This window comes from Frieseomelitta varia, unplaced genomic scaffold (genome assembly GCF_011392965.1).
Source record: "Frieseomelitta varia isolate USP_RPSP 00005682 unplaced genomic scaffold, Fvar_1.2 scaffold_184, whole genome shotgun sequence".
Lineage (NCBI taxonomy): Eukaryota > Metazoa > Arthropoda > Insecta > Hymenoptera > Apidae > Frieseomelitta > Frieseomelitta varia.
Genome location: NW_025109572.1, coordinates 213,343 through 229,210, shown reverse-complemented (window position 1 = coordinate 229,210; position 15,868 = coordinate 213,343). Strand labels below are relative to the sequence as shown.

The following is a 15,868-nucleotide window of genomic DNA, read 5'->3' as shown; positions in this document are numbered from 1 at the left end:
CTTTTTTGACAAATGTATGGACCGTCCTGCGAGTTGTTTGAGAATCGTGTTGGAGACAACGGGGAACTGTACGCTCGAGCTTTGTGAAATTGGAAACGAGTCGCCGATTGTACAATTGAAACAAAATTAACGCGCAGTGGTTTCGTGGAAGATCGTTTCGTAAGTAGTTCGTATCAGCGCTGGATCAGACGGAGGACGAGTTTTAAGTAAATTGTCCCTGGCCAGATGCGATCGAGGATTTGTCAGTTTTATTTGTAATTCTTCTTTGTCAAATCGCGTTGTTTAATCGAATTCGTGTTGCAATTGTAAGAAAGAAAGAAGGAAAAAAAAAAAAAGAAATTTGCAATGTTCAATCGTAGAATCGTGTGATTTTATAGAAATACAGAATTATAGAAATTGTAGGACATCTTCCTGGTTTCTGGCAAAAGAATAATTTATTTATTTAATTGTCAATGTCAAACATTTTTAGCAACTTGAAGAAAAATTCTTCGGCTCGTCGAAAATTAAATTAATAAATTGTACGAAAATTTTCAGCATATTGAGAAATGTTCGCCGTTTGACTTTCCAAGTGATTTAAATCGAAATCCGCTCGAAAAGGAGAAGATTCACGATAATCGAGCATAACGAAATAAAATTTCTCCTCTCCCGTTGCTACTGAAAGGTATCTCGGCGCAGAAATCACTTTGCCATTGAATTACCGGTAATCCAGGAATCGTTAATTTCCTCGGCGGGAGAGGCGGGAGGAACAATCGCCACGTGGGGATAATCTCATCTCCCTTTTTCTCTCTAACTTTAATCGTTCCCTTAACCTCCACTACCCTCTTACACCGCCTTCACTCGACACGTAGCTATTTTTAATCACCGTTTCTCTCTCTCTCTCTCTCTCTCTCTCTCTTTCTCGGCCTTTCTCCTTCCTAACTACGCGAGACGGCAACGGAAAGACAGCCGCGTACCGGCACGGCACGGTTTCCCAATTTAAATCGCACGCCGGATCGATTCCGTCTCGCGAGATCTTCCGCACGGTCGTTCGCAAAGGAAAAAGAAAAAAAAAGAAGAACAATGCACGGTGAAAAGTTAAAAAAAAAAAAAAAGGAGAGGAAAAAGGAGAACGAAGAGGATGAACGTTGTCACGGTGTGGAAGGGAGACGAGAGAAGGAAGTTGGACGAAGGGATGGTTTGGATGGGGGTTGGGGATGAATGGGAACGGAAAATGGAAGGTGGTGTCGCGACGCTTGATGAGGATCTTTTCTTCGTTGCCACGGTAGGTCGCGGCGAGCGCGGAAAAACTGTAGCGAGAACGAAGCGGGTAATTGGACACCGGCCGGCTATATTAGAGCACGGGAGAGACAGACGAAGATAGCGGGATCGAAGGACGGGACGGTGAGAAACGTTGGAGAAGGAGTAGAAGCTGCGCGCGAACGCTGACAGACAGTGGAGGGAAACCGAGCCGGGGTTAGAGCGAGAGAAAGAGAAAGAGAAAGAGAGAGAATTACAAAAGTAGAATGGAAGAAAGGTGAGTCGGAGACGAGAAGAGAAAGAGAAAATTGCGCATGGAAAAGCGGCTGAGAACGGAGGATAAGTCGCAATTAAGCGCAGACCACGGGTGAAAATCGAGCCGATCGTGATGTCGTTAAGTCGGCCAGCAGTAAGCGACGTGGAGAAAAGAAAAAGAAAAGCGAAGAAAGCTGTCTGCTGCGGTGAGCAAGCGAAGCTTGCACGGAGTTTTCTTTTCAGCGGCGTAGAAAAACGGGAGAACGAACGAACGAACGAACGAGGCGGAGGGTGAAGCGCGGATGAGAGATCACGCCGGTGATGGAAAAACCGCTGGAGCGTGTTTCGGGGATCGGCCGGTAAGAAGATTTGGAAGACGGTTTCCACCTAGACGACGATAGATAGAATCCGTGGCTGACAGGGAATATCTGCCCACAGGGGAGTATGTACGTGCAGAAGGAAAAAGAGTACGTTAATAAGCCGTTTCCGGAGGAAAAAGAGAGAGAGAGAGAGAGAGAGAGAGAGAGAGAGAGAGAGAGAGAGAGAGAGAGAGAGAGATATCTCGTGAAATAATAAACAGCCGGGGGCGAGGGCGAACACACTCGGTGGAACCGTCTTGGGTTGAAAAGTGGAAACTTGGAAGGCAGGGAAACCCCTTGGCGACTTTCGAGAGACGCTCGAAATCCCGGTGATTGCCGACGGCGGTGGCAGTCGGCGTCAATCTCCCGCGGGATTCGTTAAAGGAATCTGGGAAGTAGCGACGTAAACTCATCACCATCGTACACCTTTCACCCGCTGTGTACACCTTTCACCGCTCTCTTCCCTCTCGCGATTTCTTCTCGCGATTCGGTCGCGGCGCGGCGCGGCGCGATTGCGTGCCAAGAAGCGTTTTCCACGCCAATGGTAGCGCGTGAACGAGCGTGCGCGCTGGGCGAACAAGCGTGTGTGCATCGCCGGCGCTGTACCGTTTTAGTAACGGAGCGCACCGGTGCGCACCGATGTGCATTATCTAACACTTAAAATTAGACGGCCGATGGCCACGGCGAAAAGAGATCCTCTCTCTCTCGGCGTGCGCGAGCCTGCCGACACGTCGGGTTTTTTCGCACGAGCACCAGCTGCCAGCTGCACTGGCGCACGATATCCGGAATATACGGAGAAACGGAACGGAACGAAACGGAACGTAACGGAACGTAACGTCCTGTTCGCGTTCGCGCACGGCAAACGATAAATCGAATTCACTCTCCGACACTTGATACCGTATGCGATATCACACGTGATATACTTGACTGAAATTTCCCTTTCTCTCTCTCTCTCTCTCTATCTCTCTCTCTCTCTTTCTTTCTTTCTTTCTTCTCTCTCTCCGTGTCGTTACGTTCGCGGCAGAGGAGGTTACAGCAGTATCAGTAGCAGTATCACTTTGCAGCAAAACTGGGACACCAAGAGACGAAACAACGAGACACGCGGCACTGTCTGCGCACAGATGAAGAATCTTCGAAACACCGTTGCCTCACACGTGTACGATATGTATACGAACAGAGTCGTGGTGTGGTGTGTTATCGTATCGACGAGGGATGATAAGGTGCCGATTACGAGGTTTTCTTTTTTTTTTTTTTATATATCGAGACGCACCGCGGTTCGTCCGGGCCGGTTGGCCGCCCGTCTTAGAGTGAATGTCTTATTAGTTATTTCTGGCCAGCTACTTCGCCGCACTGTTCCGCTGCCGCACCTCTTCCTCGCCCTCTTCGTTTTTCGTCTTTTCTTGATCCTCTGCCCGAGCACCGGCTCCCGGTTCCCATCGCACCACGTTTACCGCCGTTCAACATCGCCGAACACCTCTTCTCGGTCCTCATTGCTGCTCCCCCTCCCCCTCCTCCTCCTCCTTCTCCTACTTTACTGTGTGTTCCGACACTTTTTTCCCTCGCAACACTGTCCTTGAACTTCCAACATTTTTCCCCGACGTGTTTCTTTTTCTTTTCCGTGTATATTTCGAAATTTCACGCGCCATCCTTGGCGATCGTCGCGGACAAAAATGGATCGTAGAGGACTCGGACGTATGTACGACGAAAATTATCTCGTACTGTTGGTTTCTTCGTGTCGTGTTACGAACTTTGTCGAGGATTCTCTTCTCTTCTCTTTCTGTTTCGTAGATTATTACGTGAACCTCCTCCTTTCTTCTACAGAATTGATGTTTCCGTTGTACGTGTACGTTACACGGTAGAAAAGTATTCGAAGCAACTTGGTTACTTTTACGATATTACCAAGGCGAAATTGATCTGACATTATTAACGAAATCTCGCGTAGGTCGCGAGTTACGTGTTATCAGTATTAATAAATTCTGTTGTACGCGAGGGTAACAGGTGAGCTTCGTTCGCAAGTGCGAGGGACGGCCCAGACCCTCTTGCACAATTTCACATGAGGCAAGTTGTAACTTATTCATCTTAACAAGTTCACTTCTCCGCGATAGTGCCAAGTTTGGTATTACGAAAATGAAATTCACGACGAAAATTTTCGCGAATTACGAATTAACCTGGCCGTTCCCGTTTCACTGAAAATCGTAAAATTCCGCGGACGAAAGTCTCGCTTCTTTTCCTTCCCTTTCGTTTTCTGGACATTCGTGCATCCGTGCGAAATTCAAAGCATACGAAATTGTGCAAAATATCCAAAGTACGGTCTTTTTTTTTTTTAATATGCCCGTGAAAGCATAAATTTGCGTAGAAATAAAAATCCAGTCGTCGATCGTCGAATAATCGTCTCTTTTCTCTTTGAGGGGAGAAGAGAAAGGCCTCGTTTCTCTTTGAAACCTTCGTAAAATAGTGAACGCGGTCTATTACCCAGAAATCATCGAGGGCCCTTGCTCCTCGATAACGAGCCTCGCCGCGTCGAGTCTCACCCTCGAGTTCATCAAGTTCCGAACAGTTTTCCCGCGGTTTTAAAAAATCGTTTCTTCGCCCATCGTCCAACGATGGAATTTGCCCTTCCCTCCTCTCTTCCCGCGGAATGAAAATTTCGTCGTAGCAAATCGCGACGCCAACTTTTCGTTCGATTAAAGTTCCCGAGATTTATCGCGTCTTTGATGATTATCTGGATCCTTTAATATCCTCGGTGTCACTCGTTGGCCTACTTAAAATTGGGGGAGAAAGATTTCGTTTTAACTGCGCCTCTTTCTCGGTCGTCTTAAACTTCCTTTCTCTATATCCTGGCGAATACGAACAACGACGAATCGTGTTCTTTTTCTTTTTTTTTTTTTCCAAATGCAAATATTTTATCTCGCGTGGAAAACTAGCAGGAAGAGATGAAGGAATAAGATAGAATTGTTAAAATATTTATAATCTATTGGTGAAAAAAAATTTTTAAAAGTATTTATCTGGTACTCGCGACTTATATATATTCGTCTTTATTCTTTCAGAACAACGTCGCAATAAATGATCAAATAACTGAGTGTTACTGTCTTTTCTGGTAATTATCTTTTCTCACACGCGCTGTTAAACACGAGTATCAAGCCACTTACAAAGTTGTTACGTTTCTAACAGAAGCACGGAAGTTTCTAAAAAATTACTTGGCAAGGGAACATCATAAAACGCGTACACTACTAGTTACGTAGTTTGCGGTAGCTTTTTTCAACTGAGCATCTTCCACTTTCATTATCAGTCCTTCTTCTCAAGGAATGTTACGCGTGGAAGAGTCCTTTGAAACGGAGCTGAATTGAGAAGCGACTTCGTAAAAATTTCTACATTGTAAAGCCAGTGAAGAAATAGACACTAGTTTCGTTTATTAACGTGCAGATTAAAGAAAAATTTATACGCTTCAAAGATCAACTCGTCAACTGCTTAACTTTACACGTTGCTCGTGACTACGCGAGAAAAATCGAGAGATCGACATGTGAAAGATATTTACATCTACATCGTGGGTGTGTAGCTTAAAGAAAAAAAAAAAAAATTCGAACACTTTAAAGATCCAACACGACGCGATAATAACACAGTCTGCAAGATTAACTCGTCGAAAAACTACTTAATAAGTATAATTGGACGTCGTTCGATTTGAGGAAAATTCACGCGGAAAAACGAAGATAGAAATTTCAAAATTCCGCGACATTCCATCGTGATTTTCATCTCTATCGCAGTATTTATCTTCCAAGGAGAAATATTTGATCCAAAGGTTGATCAATCGTCGGAACAATTGGGTAACTTGTTATATGTAATTCACGGAGTGCGGCGATGTGAGCAGAAGGACCCGCGGCAGGTTTCGCGGTTTTGTTTTCAGCGGTAGCTGGCCACCGCTGCGATGAAATATCGACGGCCTGCTCTTGACTTTGTTTCGAGGCTGACACGGCGATCTATCTTCCGATTCGATACGATATCACGGGGGCCGTCGCGTTTAGTTTGCGGTCTCGCGCCCCCGTGTCCCGTCCAAATGACAGGATCATAATTAAATGTTGAATTATTATCGGTTCGACAGTCGGCGCCATTAGTCCGAATTGTCGTGAAATTCGCTTTGCTATCGTCGGTCGCCAGAAACGGTCGATTGAAATTACGTTCTATGCGTTTGTTAGCGCTGCGTGATATTTCCCGGATTTGTCGATCCTCAACTATCGGAACTCAACTATCGGAGAAATCTATCGTGAATCGGTGAAGAGAAACAGGAGAAAAATTCATTGAAATCATCGAAAGTCCATTCTCAAGAATTTGGGAAACTTCCAGGGAAAAATAAAGTATAAAAGGGAAAATTTTACAAGAGGCACGTGCTTTGTGTAGCTCTTTATTCATTTTACTGTCAATTTAAAAAAAGAAATTAATACTTGATATTTCGCTGGCCGTCGAAATTTCGAAAAATCGATCGTTTCGATCACTCTGGATCAGCTGTGGCGTTGGAACGTTCATTTGGTCGGTCGGACGAGAGGTTTCGCGCATCGATTTTCGGCTCTCTGAGTCATAAACCATTCACCCTAAAAATAAAGCGAACCGTTAGATGATCAACAGAGAGATACAATCTTCGCTGCGTATCTCTTAATTTTAGCTTGGAAAACTTTGGGAAGATTTGAAACGAAGTTAGAGAGAGAGAAAGAGAGAGAGAGACTCGTCTCAAGGAGCGTTTATATGAACAAACGTGACGCGTGGTCCTGCTTTTGAATCCGCTTTCTGGCAATCGAGATCGGCATCCGTGACGCGACTTCGCGTAACATTGATCTTGGCATTTGGACGACTGTTCCTTCGTAAATTCGAGTCCACGTTTAAGGAAAGCAATATCTGCTCTCTGCGCGGCGTAAAATATTACGGCGCGAGTTATGCAGAGATATTTGGAAAGTTTTATGAGTATGTTACGCGCGTTACATCGAGTTCCATTATCGTTGTAACGAGACGTAACTATCGTACCTGACGTATTCTATCGGGGAAATTTTCAACTGGTCTGAAAATATATTTCCAGACACGAGCGCGTCTTGAAAGTTTTATAAAAAATCGATCGCTGTATATAAAAAGAAATGTGCAGTTTCATTTATAAAATTATTGGCGATCCTGAAATCTCGCGAAAAAAAAAAGAAGAAAGATAAAGCTCTGACTCAAAGAAAGGGCTCCTTCGTTTATCGAAATAACCGGCGAAATAACTTTGAAAATTCAAATATTGCAAATTGTTTTTAGTAATTGTATCGATTGATCAGAAATTTGGTTAACGTTGGAGTTTTTATGAACTGATGTTTCAAACGAACGATCGAGGATACAAAGCGCGAGCAAATGAAGCATGGGGCGGCACCGAAATAATTTCCACTGACCACTTAACGGGATTACCGTTGCAATTTCAAGATGAAGCTTCGCCCGCCTGGCTCATTACTTGTCTACTCGCGTACTTCGATAAATAAACGAACTCCACGTGACTCACTAGACGAATGTCTCTACTTCGGAGAAAATTTCGAAACGTTCACGTCTATCTCCGGAAACTAAACTCTCTCTCGTTCTACTAAAAGAAACAAATTTGTCACAAATTCCTGCGTTTGTCGAGAGAAAGTCTCCAATCGAATTTCCTTCCACAGTGTATCGACTTCTTTTTCGAGATAATACAAAAATTCGTCCAACTTCTTTCTATTCTCGAGAACTGCAGGGATTTTCAAAGAAACTATTACGAGTGAAGTTTCCTTTAGTTCCGGAAACATTTTGACACGTTCCGACGGACTTCTCGCCTTTTTGAAATAAAGAGAATTTTGATTGTTCCTTTTTCCCGAAATTATAGAGGATTTGTTCGTCTGTTCGGGTCGAATTTCATTGTCGGCCGACCCTCCGAACGAGCATAAATCAAACGAGAACCACGCGTTAGAAATTGCGGCGGTGGGTATAATTTATACGTTACACGCAGTTCTGTCTGGTGGATAAAAATTCGCAGTGGCGTGACATTCAATTTATCATCGACAAGGAAATTCGTTCAGACTCGGAATTCGAGCGTTCCGCAATTTCCGCGCATGATACTACTCGCTACCGAAAGCACTCCTTCCAACGCGAGCGCGTTGGCTAGAGCTTTACTTTTCCACTTAACTTTCTCGATATTCTATTCTGCAACGATCCGATATAAAATATTTATGGGAATAACTTTTTTTCCATTCGGTTTTTTCCCATTTTTGCAACGGAGAACGATGAGATCGATCTGTCAGACTTTTTTTTGAAAAATAGCTCATAGATTGACAAAATCGAACGATGCATTATTGTAATATTACGAACGGGATGAAATATTTAGAAATACTGATCGATTGGCAGGAAAGTTTCTAATTTTTAAATTCAAAGTTATTTAAATTTTGTCATTTACTTTCTTTCATTTAAAGTGTTTTCCTTTTAACAAAGTGAGAGAAAAAAATGTCATGTTTTTAAATCGATGTCTTGAAATGAAGCTGTTGAACAAAGAAAAATAACAATTGATCTTTGTTCAACTTGTTGTTGGAAAAATTTCCAAACTTTCGTAAAAGTATGAAATAATGGTGAACAACGTTTAGCGGTACTTTCGCAAAAATCCGGCAGTGTGAGAGCGAACCGTGGAACCCGGATTTTTAATTGAATTACTATAAGTATCCGAGTCGACTGTACATATTTGAAAAAAATTGTCATTCATTCGATCGAAGCAAATCGAGAAAGTTCTTCTCTGGCAACTCGGTGAATCGGCAAAGGATGTACCTACTTTTCCACATTTCTATCTTCGATAAAGTCAACGACATTGGTGTTAAAACTCTCTTCGAGTTGCCTGAAAATCGTGTTTGAACCTTGTCTGCTCGATCGAAATAAATCGACGCGGTTTAACTTTCCGCGTTAATACGCGTAAGTAACGAGTAACGACGAGAACGCTTCATTAATTATCCACCCTCGGCTAACGAAACTGCCGCGTGGAAAAAAAAGCGGCCGACGCGATCCTCGATCCTGTCCAAGCCTCTCCGACGGTTATTAAAAGTTGTTGTTCTCTTAATAAAAGTTGCAAACTCTCGAAGGGAGAGTAGTGGATTGCCACGGCAATCGCAAATACGAATAATTAACTGTATTTTCGCTCAGCTCGCGAGATTATTCGGCGACATTATTATTATCAATCTCTCTCGATAGTTAAATAGATAGTTATATTATGTCTCTCCTTTTCGTCATAACAGTATACAAAACTATTTTACTGGTTTACGTTGTTTTCAAATTTAATAAACATTGCCATCTGGCGACAATAATTCAAATAAAACAAAATCTTGTACAGTATCCAAAAACAATATTACTCGTGGATACCCCGGATATTTTATATTATCTTTTATAGTCTCAGAAATAACGTTTAGTGTGACGGAGATTTAATCGATCTGTTTCACCTCATTTATTTCAGTATTTAAAAGACAACACAGTGTGAACAGTTTATTTAAAGAATAGAGCAGCAAACGAAATTCATTTGTTTATTATTATCTTGTTTCAAACAGGACCAAAGCGGTTGTTTAATTTATCCGATGAAAGTCGATCGACTCGTTCGACGTGATTTTCGTATTTCCCGCACTATCCCCGCGGATCGTCGGCAAGCATCCCGATTGTCACGGCCCTGGTGGCTATTTTTGCTATCGTCCGTGCGATATTTATAACAACAGACTTATTTCACCGTCGACACGACTTCTATCTGTCGTGGAGAGCTACGGACCCTTGGATTCACGTTAGAAACACGTCGCCTCGTAATCGTTCCCGTTATTCCTCTCTCTCTCTCTCTCTCTCTTTTTCTCCTCCAAGAGCAGTCCCTTGGGAAACGCAAAGCTTTGTTTCCAGTTCAGTCTTGGCGCGGTGTACTTACACCAACCCACTTGAAAGTATTTCAACATTTATATCGCAGAGATTGCAAGATATTTAATTTATAGCGGTATAATAAATGCTCGAGAAAGATGGTCCCACCGGGCATTGAAGCTTATTATACGTAATTACGGGATTTCGCTCGTCCTACCATTTTAGTTTCTTATTTTAATGTCTTATTTTAAATCGCGCGCATTCTTGCACATTTCAATTTCATTCGCGTAAAAAGTCCACAGTGATTGATCAACTAAAATACTTTTTCGAATCTCTGCGAAGTATGACCATATTAAACAACATTGAACATCTTGTAATTAATTTCCAAATTTATTTCGAACTTTATTACGTTATGTATCTACACGATATCGACGAAATATTTTCGCGAGTCTGCACACGTGTCAGAACATTTTGCAGAATTGGAATAATAAAGAAGAAGAGGGAAGAGAAGAGAAAAATCACTGTCCGCTTTGAGACGCGGAATTCCTGGTTAATTATTGTAGTAGCCCCGGTTTCAATGGCGACAGGCTAATCTCATCTCGTCGCTCACATGGCGCTGTTAATTAACATCGAGTCACTCATACACATATCTCTTTCGTGATGGAGTCATGTAATTAACAGCGATTATTTTTCCTTCGTGTTGTGCTACGTTCTACAGTCGCTGATCTGACTACCGCGATACAGTTTCCCGGTTCTGATTTCATTCCCCAAGATTCAGGTCAGACTTACGTACTCGTTTTACGATCAACGTAGATTAATATCCGTGAAGTATAACGATAACGCTGGTACGACGATAAATTGCGGAAAATCGTCGTCCGTCTTATATAATCGGGGGGGGGGGCGAGGAGGGGAATACAGTATTCTTCTGTGAGAATCTGGAGACTTTGGTTGATTTGTGGTAACACGTATTGGATCGTGCGGTAGACTCATTAAAATGAATTACTAGGATCATTAAATTGAAGCATTATAAATTAAACAACACACGTTCAATATTTAAATGTCACAGTTTGCCTAAATTATAAATTTGCCATTTGATAAAATCATTGCTTCTATCAATATCAGAGTTTTATTCTTTTATCAATTGAGAAGAATCTTATCGTCTGTATGCAAGTGAAATCATCCAGTCCGTGTAAGACTGTTCTCAAACAGAACACAACACAAAGAAATTGTAAGTTTAATAAACATCACATTTTAAAGGATCGAAGAATGTATAAAACGTAGGCGAAATATTCGAAAAATACTACTTGTCGCAACGTAAGTCACGAGTAAAACAATTTTTTTACCTTCACTTACCATGTTACACTCTAGATGATTTCGGCACGTTGTTACATCATCGAGTTTTTGATAAAAATTCGATATTCCTAAAAATTCGCGGAATTTCGACCGAGTATCAGCGAACGCGCAAAGGACAAAACGCGTATATTAATAAATATAAAACTTTTTAGCGGCACATTGCTCGTGGAGTATGCCCGCGATGTAAATGGGTTCGAATAAATCTTGTCGGAAAAAATAAACGCAGCATCCAGATATTACGCTGGGACGTTAGTGTATCCGTATTCCTCGATTATACGTGCTGACGTTTCAGCCGACCACTCCGCTGTGTCGGCATTCGACTCGCATATGCATGGGAAAGGATAATATGCGGCTTTCTGTACACGTATCAAGCCTCGCTATTACGTCGTTGCCCACTGGCATAATGTTCCATGATCGTTGTTCGTTCTTCGCCGTGAATTCGATGAAAATTCATTAACGCAGAGAGATGTATACTTGCCAACGAACGTAATCGAGATGTTCTACATCTACGGTTCATTAAAGTCTATAATTCTGGATGTAATTCGACTAACCGGTTTCGGGGCGGTGGTAGCGAAGTTTATCGCGCCGCGCGCCCGTTAAATCTTCTTCCTATCAATTTGCTCGGCTCGTTGACAGAACGACGGTGATTATGAAAACGACGCTAATTTATGAAAGGTCATTTCTTTTCGCTTCGAAGGGAATCTTTGAATAAATTTTCGAAATCTGTGTTTCACAAAGGATCTCAAATTTGAATTATTTATTAATTTGAAGCTACTAGCTTTATTCAAGGTGAAATTCATACCTCGTACGTACGAGGAAGTACAATATTCATAAAAGAATATTTTATAAAATCTTTGGATGTTTGTTTGAAAGTTTCCAATTGTTTCCAACATTTTTATTTCACATATTACGCGGTTACGTTGTCGTTTAAAAAAAATCACGGTGCTTCCGCGATTCGAAAGTTGCTTCTCAGGTAGACATTCTTCAAATTAAATTTGGAAGTACGACGAACGATGTACTGTTTTATTTTTCTTGGACTGAATGTTCTTTATTCTTTATCGAGATACGTCAAAACATCAATATCCTTCCTTGTCGTTAATCGTTATCCGATCGAATCACGTCGATATGTGAGTGTATGAAACAATTCTTCTCAATTGACAAGGGTTGTGTTCTGCCCAGAAGCAAGTTCGACACAGGTCGTTCTTGCGCAACCAATCAATTTTTAACGCCAGCGATATAAATCAGAATGTAGGTCATTTTTTATAATTTCGTTTCCACGATAGTGTGAGTCACGTTGCTAATCACTGGGGTTCCACCAAAAACATCGTCGTAAAAGTTCAACGAGAGAGCTTTCGTTGCGGCAAGTGGACTCTGTATTTTCATGTATTACGCGCGCTCTATCGAAAAATGTGTATGAAAACGTATGAGGCCGGATATAAGAGAGAGAGGGTGGGAAACTTGACGAGGGTCATACTTGTCAGAGACCACGGTTTTAGAACCGTGGCGGCAGGAATCGCCGATCACTCGTTTGGAAACTCGGTTTCCCAGTTTCTCTTAGGTCTCTCGGCCGTTAATAACACACATCACGAATTGGCAGACCAATGATCATTAATCTAAGCGAACCGCGATACTACAAACGCAATGCAACACCGGCTACATTCGTGACTGGAATGTCCCATAAATTTGATCGTTCCGCCGAAAATCGTCTTGGCCAATCGTCCGATTGTCACGGCTGTATTTCCTCGCTTTATGGTTAATGAAATCCTGGATCGTTCGGTGGAACACATGGGTAAATAATGGTTCTTGTGTTTCAGGAGAAGGAGCTGGAATTATCACCGGACGAGGCGAAGATCATTCAGAAAATCCAGTCGGATCTGTAAGTGAAACTCGGACGTACAATCCTTTTTTTTTTTTTCTTTTCGTAACACCTACGCGAGGAATTTTAAATTACTGTTTCTTTAGACCTCTGGATATTCACGATTCGTTAGGTGATTGCTTAATGTAAAATCTTTAGGAATTTCGTTGGCATTTTAATGAATAGTGGCGAACGCGAATTTTTACGTGAAATTTGAAATTGTGTGTGTCTCGCGAAACAGTCGCCTGTTGCCGAAATCTTATGTTTCAGATTATACTTTTATACTTTTTGAACTTGCATAAAGATGCTCAGTCTAGTAATGACACCTACTGATGAAAGAAATGAAATCTCAGCGGTATGCAGAAGTTATAAAATATTGATGCAAATATTGATAGCAAGCGCATCATTCGGGATATTTTACTTCTAAGGTCTTAAATTTCTTCAGTATAAACAGCTTTTATGACGTTCAAAAACTTTAAAACGTTTTATTGATTTTCCGATTGATTTCAAACCAGTCGCTACATTATCTTGTAAACTCTCTTTCATCGTTACGTTTTGTTGCTCAGGCTCACCAAATTTAATTATGCAAATATCTTCTGTATCCACTTTACATGCAATCACTCTGAGCCAAGTCTCGTTACAGTGCCATCGGAATTTCGCGATTGTTTGGTGAAACGTTCGTTGAAAATTCACAAAAGCTTTCTAAATTCAAAGACTTCGTCACGCGAGACCGTGCACCGTACAAACGTGGAAATTGGGCGGCTGGAAAAATGTGGGTGAGACGGAAGGCATGTGTTACTGGTGAATCGGATCTGGAAATAGTTTGATGATCGTCGAACCGTAATTTTAGTCGAAAGTGTAGGACGTATGACGCAAATCGAGGTTGCCGAGGGAACAGGAAATCGTAGCGAACGTTTGCCGATTTCGCCGGGGCCCTCCCTAATTGCAGAACGTACCACTATCTTCCCGCTCGGAATCGAGCAAACTTTTATGGTGGTCGATTTACTTAATTCTCCTAACTCTGCCCATCAAGCTCAACTTTTGAATTTCAGTCGAGGAGTATGTTTGATCAGAAGACGCGATGCTACGTGTTCTCTTAAGTACGATACGCCGTAAATAGACACTAACTTTGAGTTATTGCGTCGTGTTGTCTCATCTGTCGACGCCGTATTCTGTGTGTGCATTATTATGCACTGTAGCTGTTATACGTCTCGTCGCAATCCTCGCTTAATTTTGCAGCAACCTGCTAAGCAGTTTGTCGAAAAAATCCTTTTATTGGAACTCGACCTCCCTCGATACGCAACATCTCTTCAACTTCTCCCACTGCTTCTCTTACGGAATTTTCTCGCGTGGGAAATGATTTGGAAAAATCATTCTTCACTCACGAGCGACGAAAGGTCGAGAGTTATTGTGCGTTACCTCGAAATCGCTTGTTTGTTGATTTCTCGAAAGATTAATCGCGCCGCGGAAATTGAAATGGCGCGATATTCATTTATAAAGTGCATCAAACGCTGCTCGCAATTAATATCTCGGTTCTTTTGTCCTTTCGTTCCAATTCTGATGATGCCTTTTACGTTCCCCGGTGTCGGGGGAATTTCGGTATTCCCTTTCTAAATTGAAATTCGGCGTTTTACCTCGCGAATGCGCGGCCTTAATTAATTTTCTGCCGATTCGCCATAATATTAATTCAATCTTGTTTTCAATTAATTTAATTAATCCGGCGAGTAATTGGAGAGTTAATTCTCTCTCGGTCGAAGCACTCGGTCTGTTTTCTCGTTTCTTTTTTAAATGAAAATTTGTAAACGTACACATCGTTCTTACGATTTGCGGCAAACAAGCTCGCGGGAATTATTTCTTTTATTTTTAATTACACATGCTTGGGACAAAAATATTACCTACACAAAGTTTTCGCGGTTAGTCTCGCTGTTTGCACAATTCCTTGGATCACGAACTGATATTTATTGCTGCCGTGTAATTCGAGCCACGGGACATTTCAAATTTACACTAACTTTACGTTGAACAAATTTAAGAAGTTTCGCGATATCTCGCAAACATGGATTTATCTGCTTGACTCTCGATTTGCGTCATTCATCTCACTCCCCTCTCGAATTGCTTCGCCCTATTGTTCGATGGTTCGACCCGGGGAGGAAGAAAATGATTTCCATTTCAATATGTCGTTTCATTTCGAAGAAATGCACTCGTCCGCGATATTTGACTTGGAAAAATTTCTCGTGTCTCTTTGCGTTTTTTTTTTTTAAAAATGACGGGAATTTCCGAGGTATTACTATCGTGGGATACAAGGATGCACAGAACAGCGCGTGGAACATATAAAAATACGCGAAATATTCGAGATACTCGTGTACTACTTTTCTACCAACTCGATATTAATTTTCAGACAGTCGATAACAGTCGATAATCGTATATCGCTGGCTAGATTCGATCCGATAGTCTGGCAATTATCCAGGGTTACCCGTAAGTAATTTTGTTTCCCGATATCGTGCAAAATTTTACTTTTATTTAAGAGCTAATACAGTTTCTGTGACATTTTACTTTTATTTAAGAGTTAATACAGTTTCTGTGAAATTTTACTTTTATTTAAGAGTTAATACAGCCTCTGTGACATAATTTAACAACAAACATTAGTCAATATATTCAACTAGAATATAAGTTATGTTGTGACGAGTTAAATTATTCTCAGTAGATAGCAACGTTTATTTAATTCGAAGAAAAAAAAAAAAAAACAACATTGCTTATGGATACCTTCGATGCAAGACGAATACAACAACTGAAAAATTATTATTAAATTTTTCTCTTATTGGATATTTTCAAAGATATCGTTTTCACCAATTTCAACAATTGGAGAGAAAAATACGAAAATACATGTGCGATGTATTGAACGATTCGGAAATTCACAAAGAAGCGCGCAATTTCTCCGAACCCTTTTATTACATATTGCGAAATAAAA

At 41.4% G+C, this 15,868-nt stretch overlaps 2 protein-coding genes across 5 annotated transcripts in view; one reads left to right on the top strand and one right to left on the bottom strand.

Moving 5' to 3' along the window:
• Positions 1 to 3,255, bottom strand: part of LOC122538978 (RING finger protein nhl-1) — a 64,844-nt gene extending 61,589 nt beyond the window's left edge. The window contains exon 1 of one of the 4 annotated variants that reach the window (XM_043673525.1): positions 3,121 to 3,255. The gene's annotated coding sequence lies outside the window, so the exon portion shown is untranslated. The other 3 variants (XM_043673526.1, XM_043673527.1, XM_043673528.1) reach the window with 3 other exon arrangements.
• Positions 1 to 15,868, top strand: part of LOC122538980 (troponin T, skeletal muscle-like) — a 66,133-nt gene that overhangs the window by 39,295 nt on the left and 10,970 nt on the right. The window contains exon 4 of the mRNA XM_043673536.1: positions 12,863 to 12,924. Coding sequence (XP_043529471.1) covers positions 12,863 to 12,924 — 62 coding nt within the window. The remainder of the gene's footprint in view (positions 1 to 12,862; positions 12,925 to 15,868) is intronic.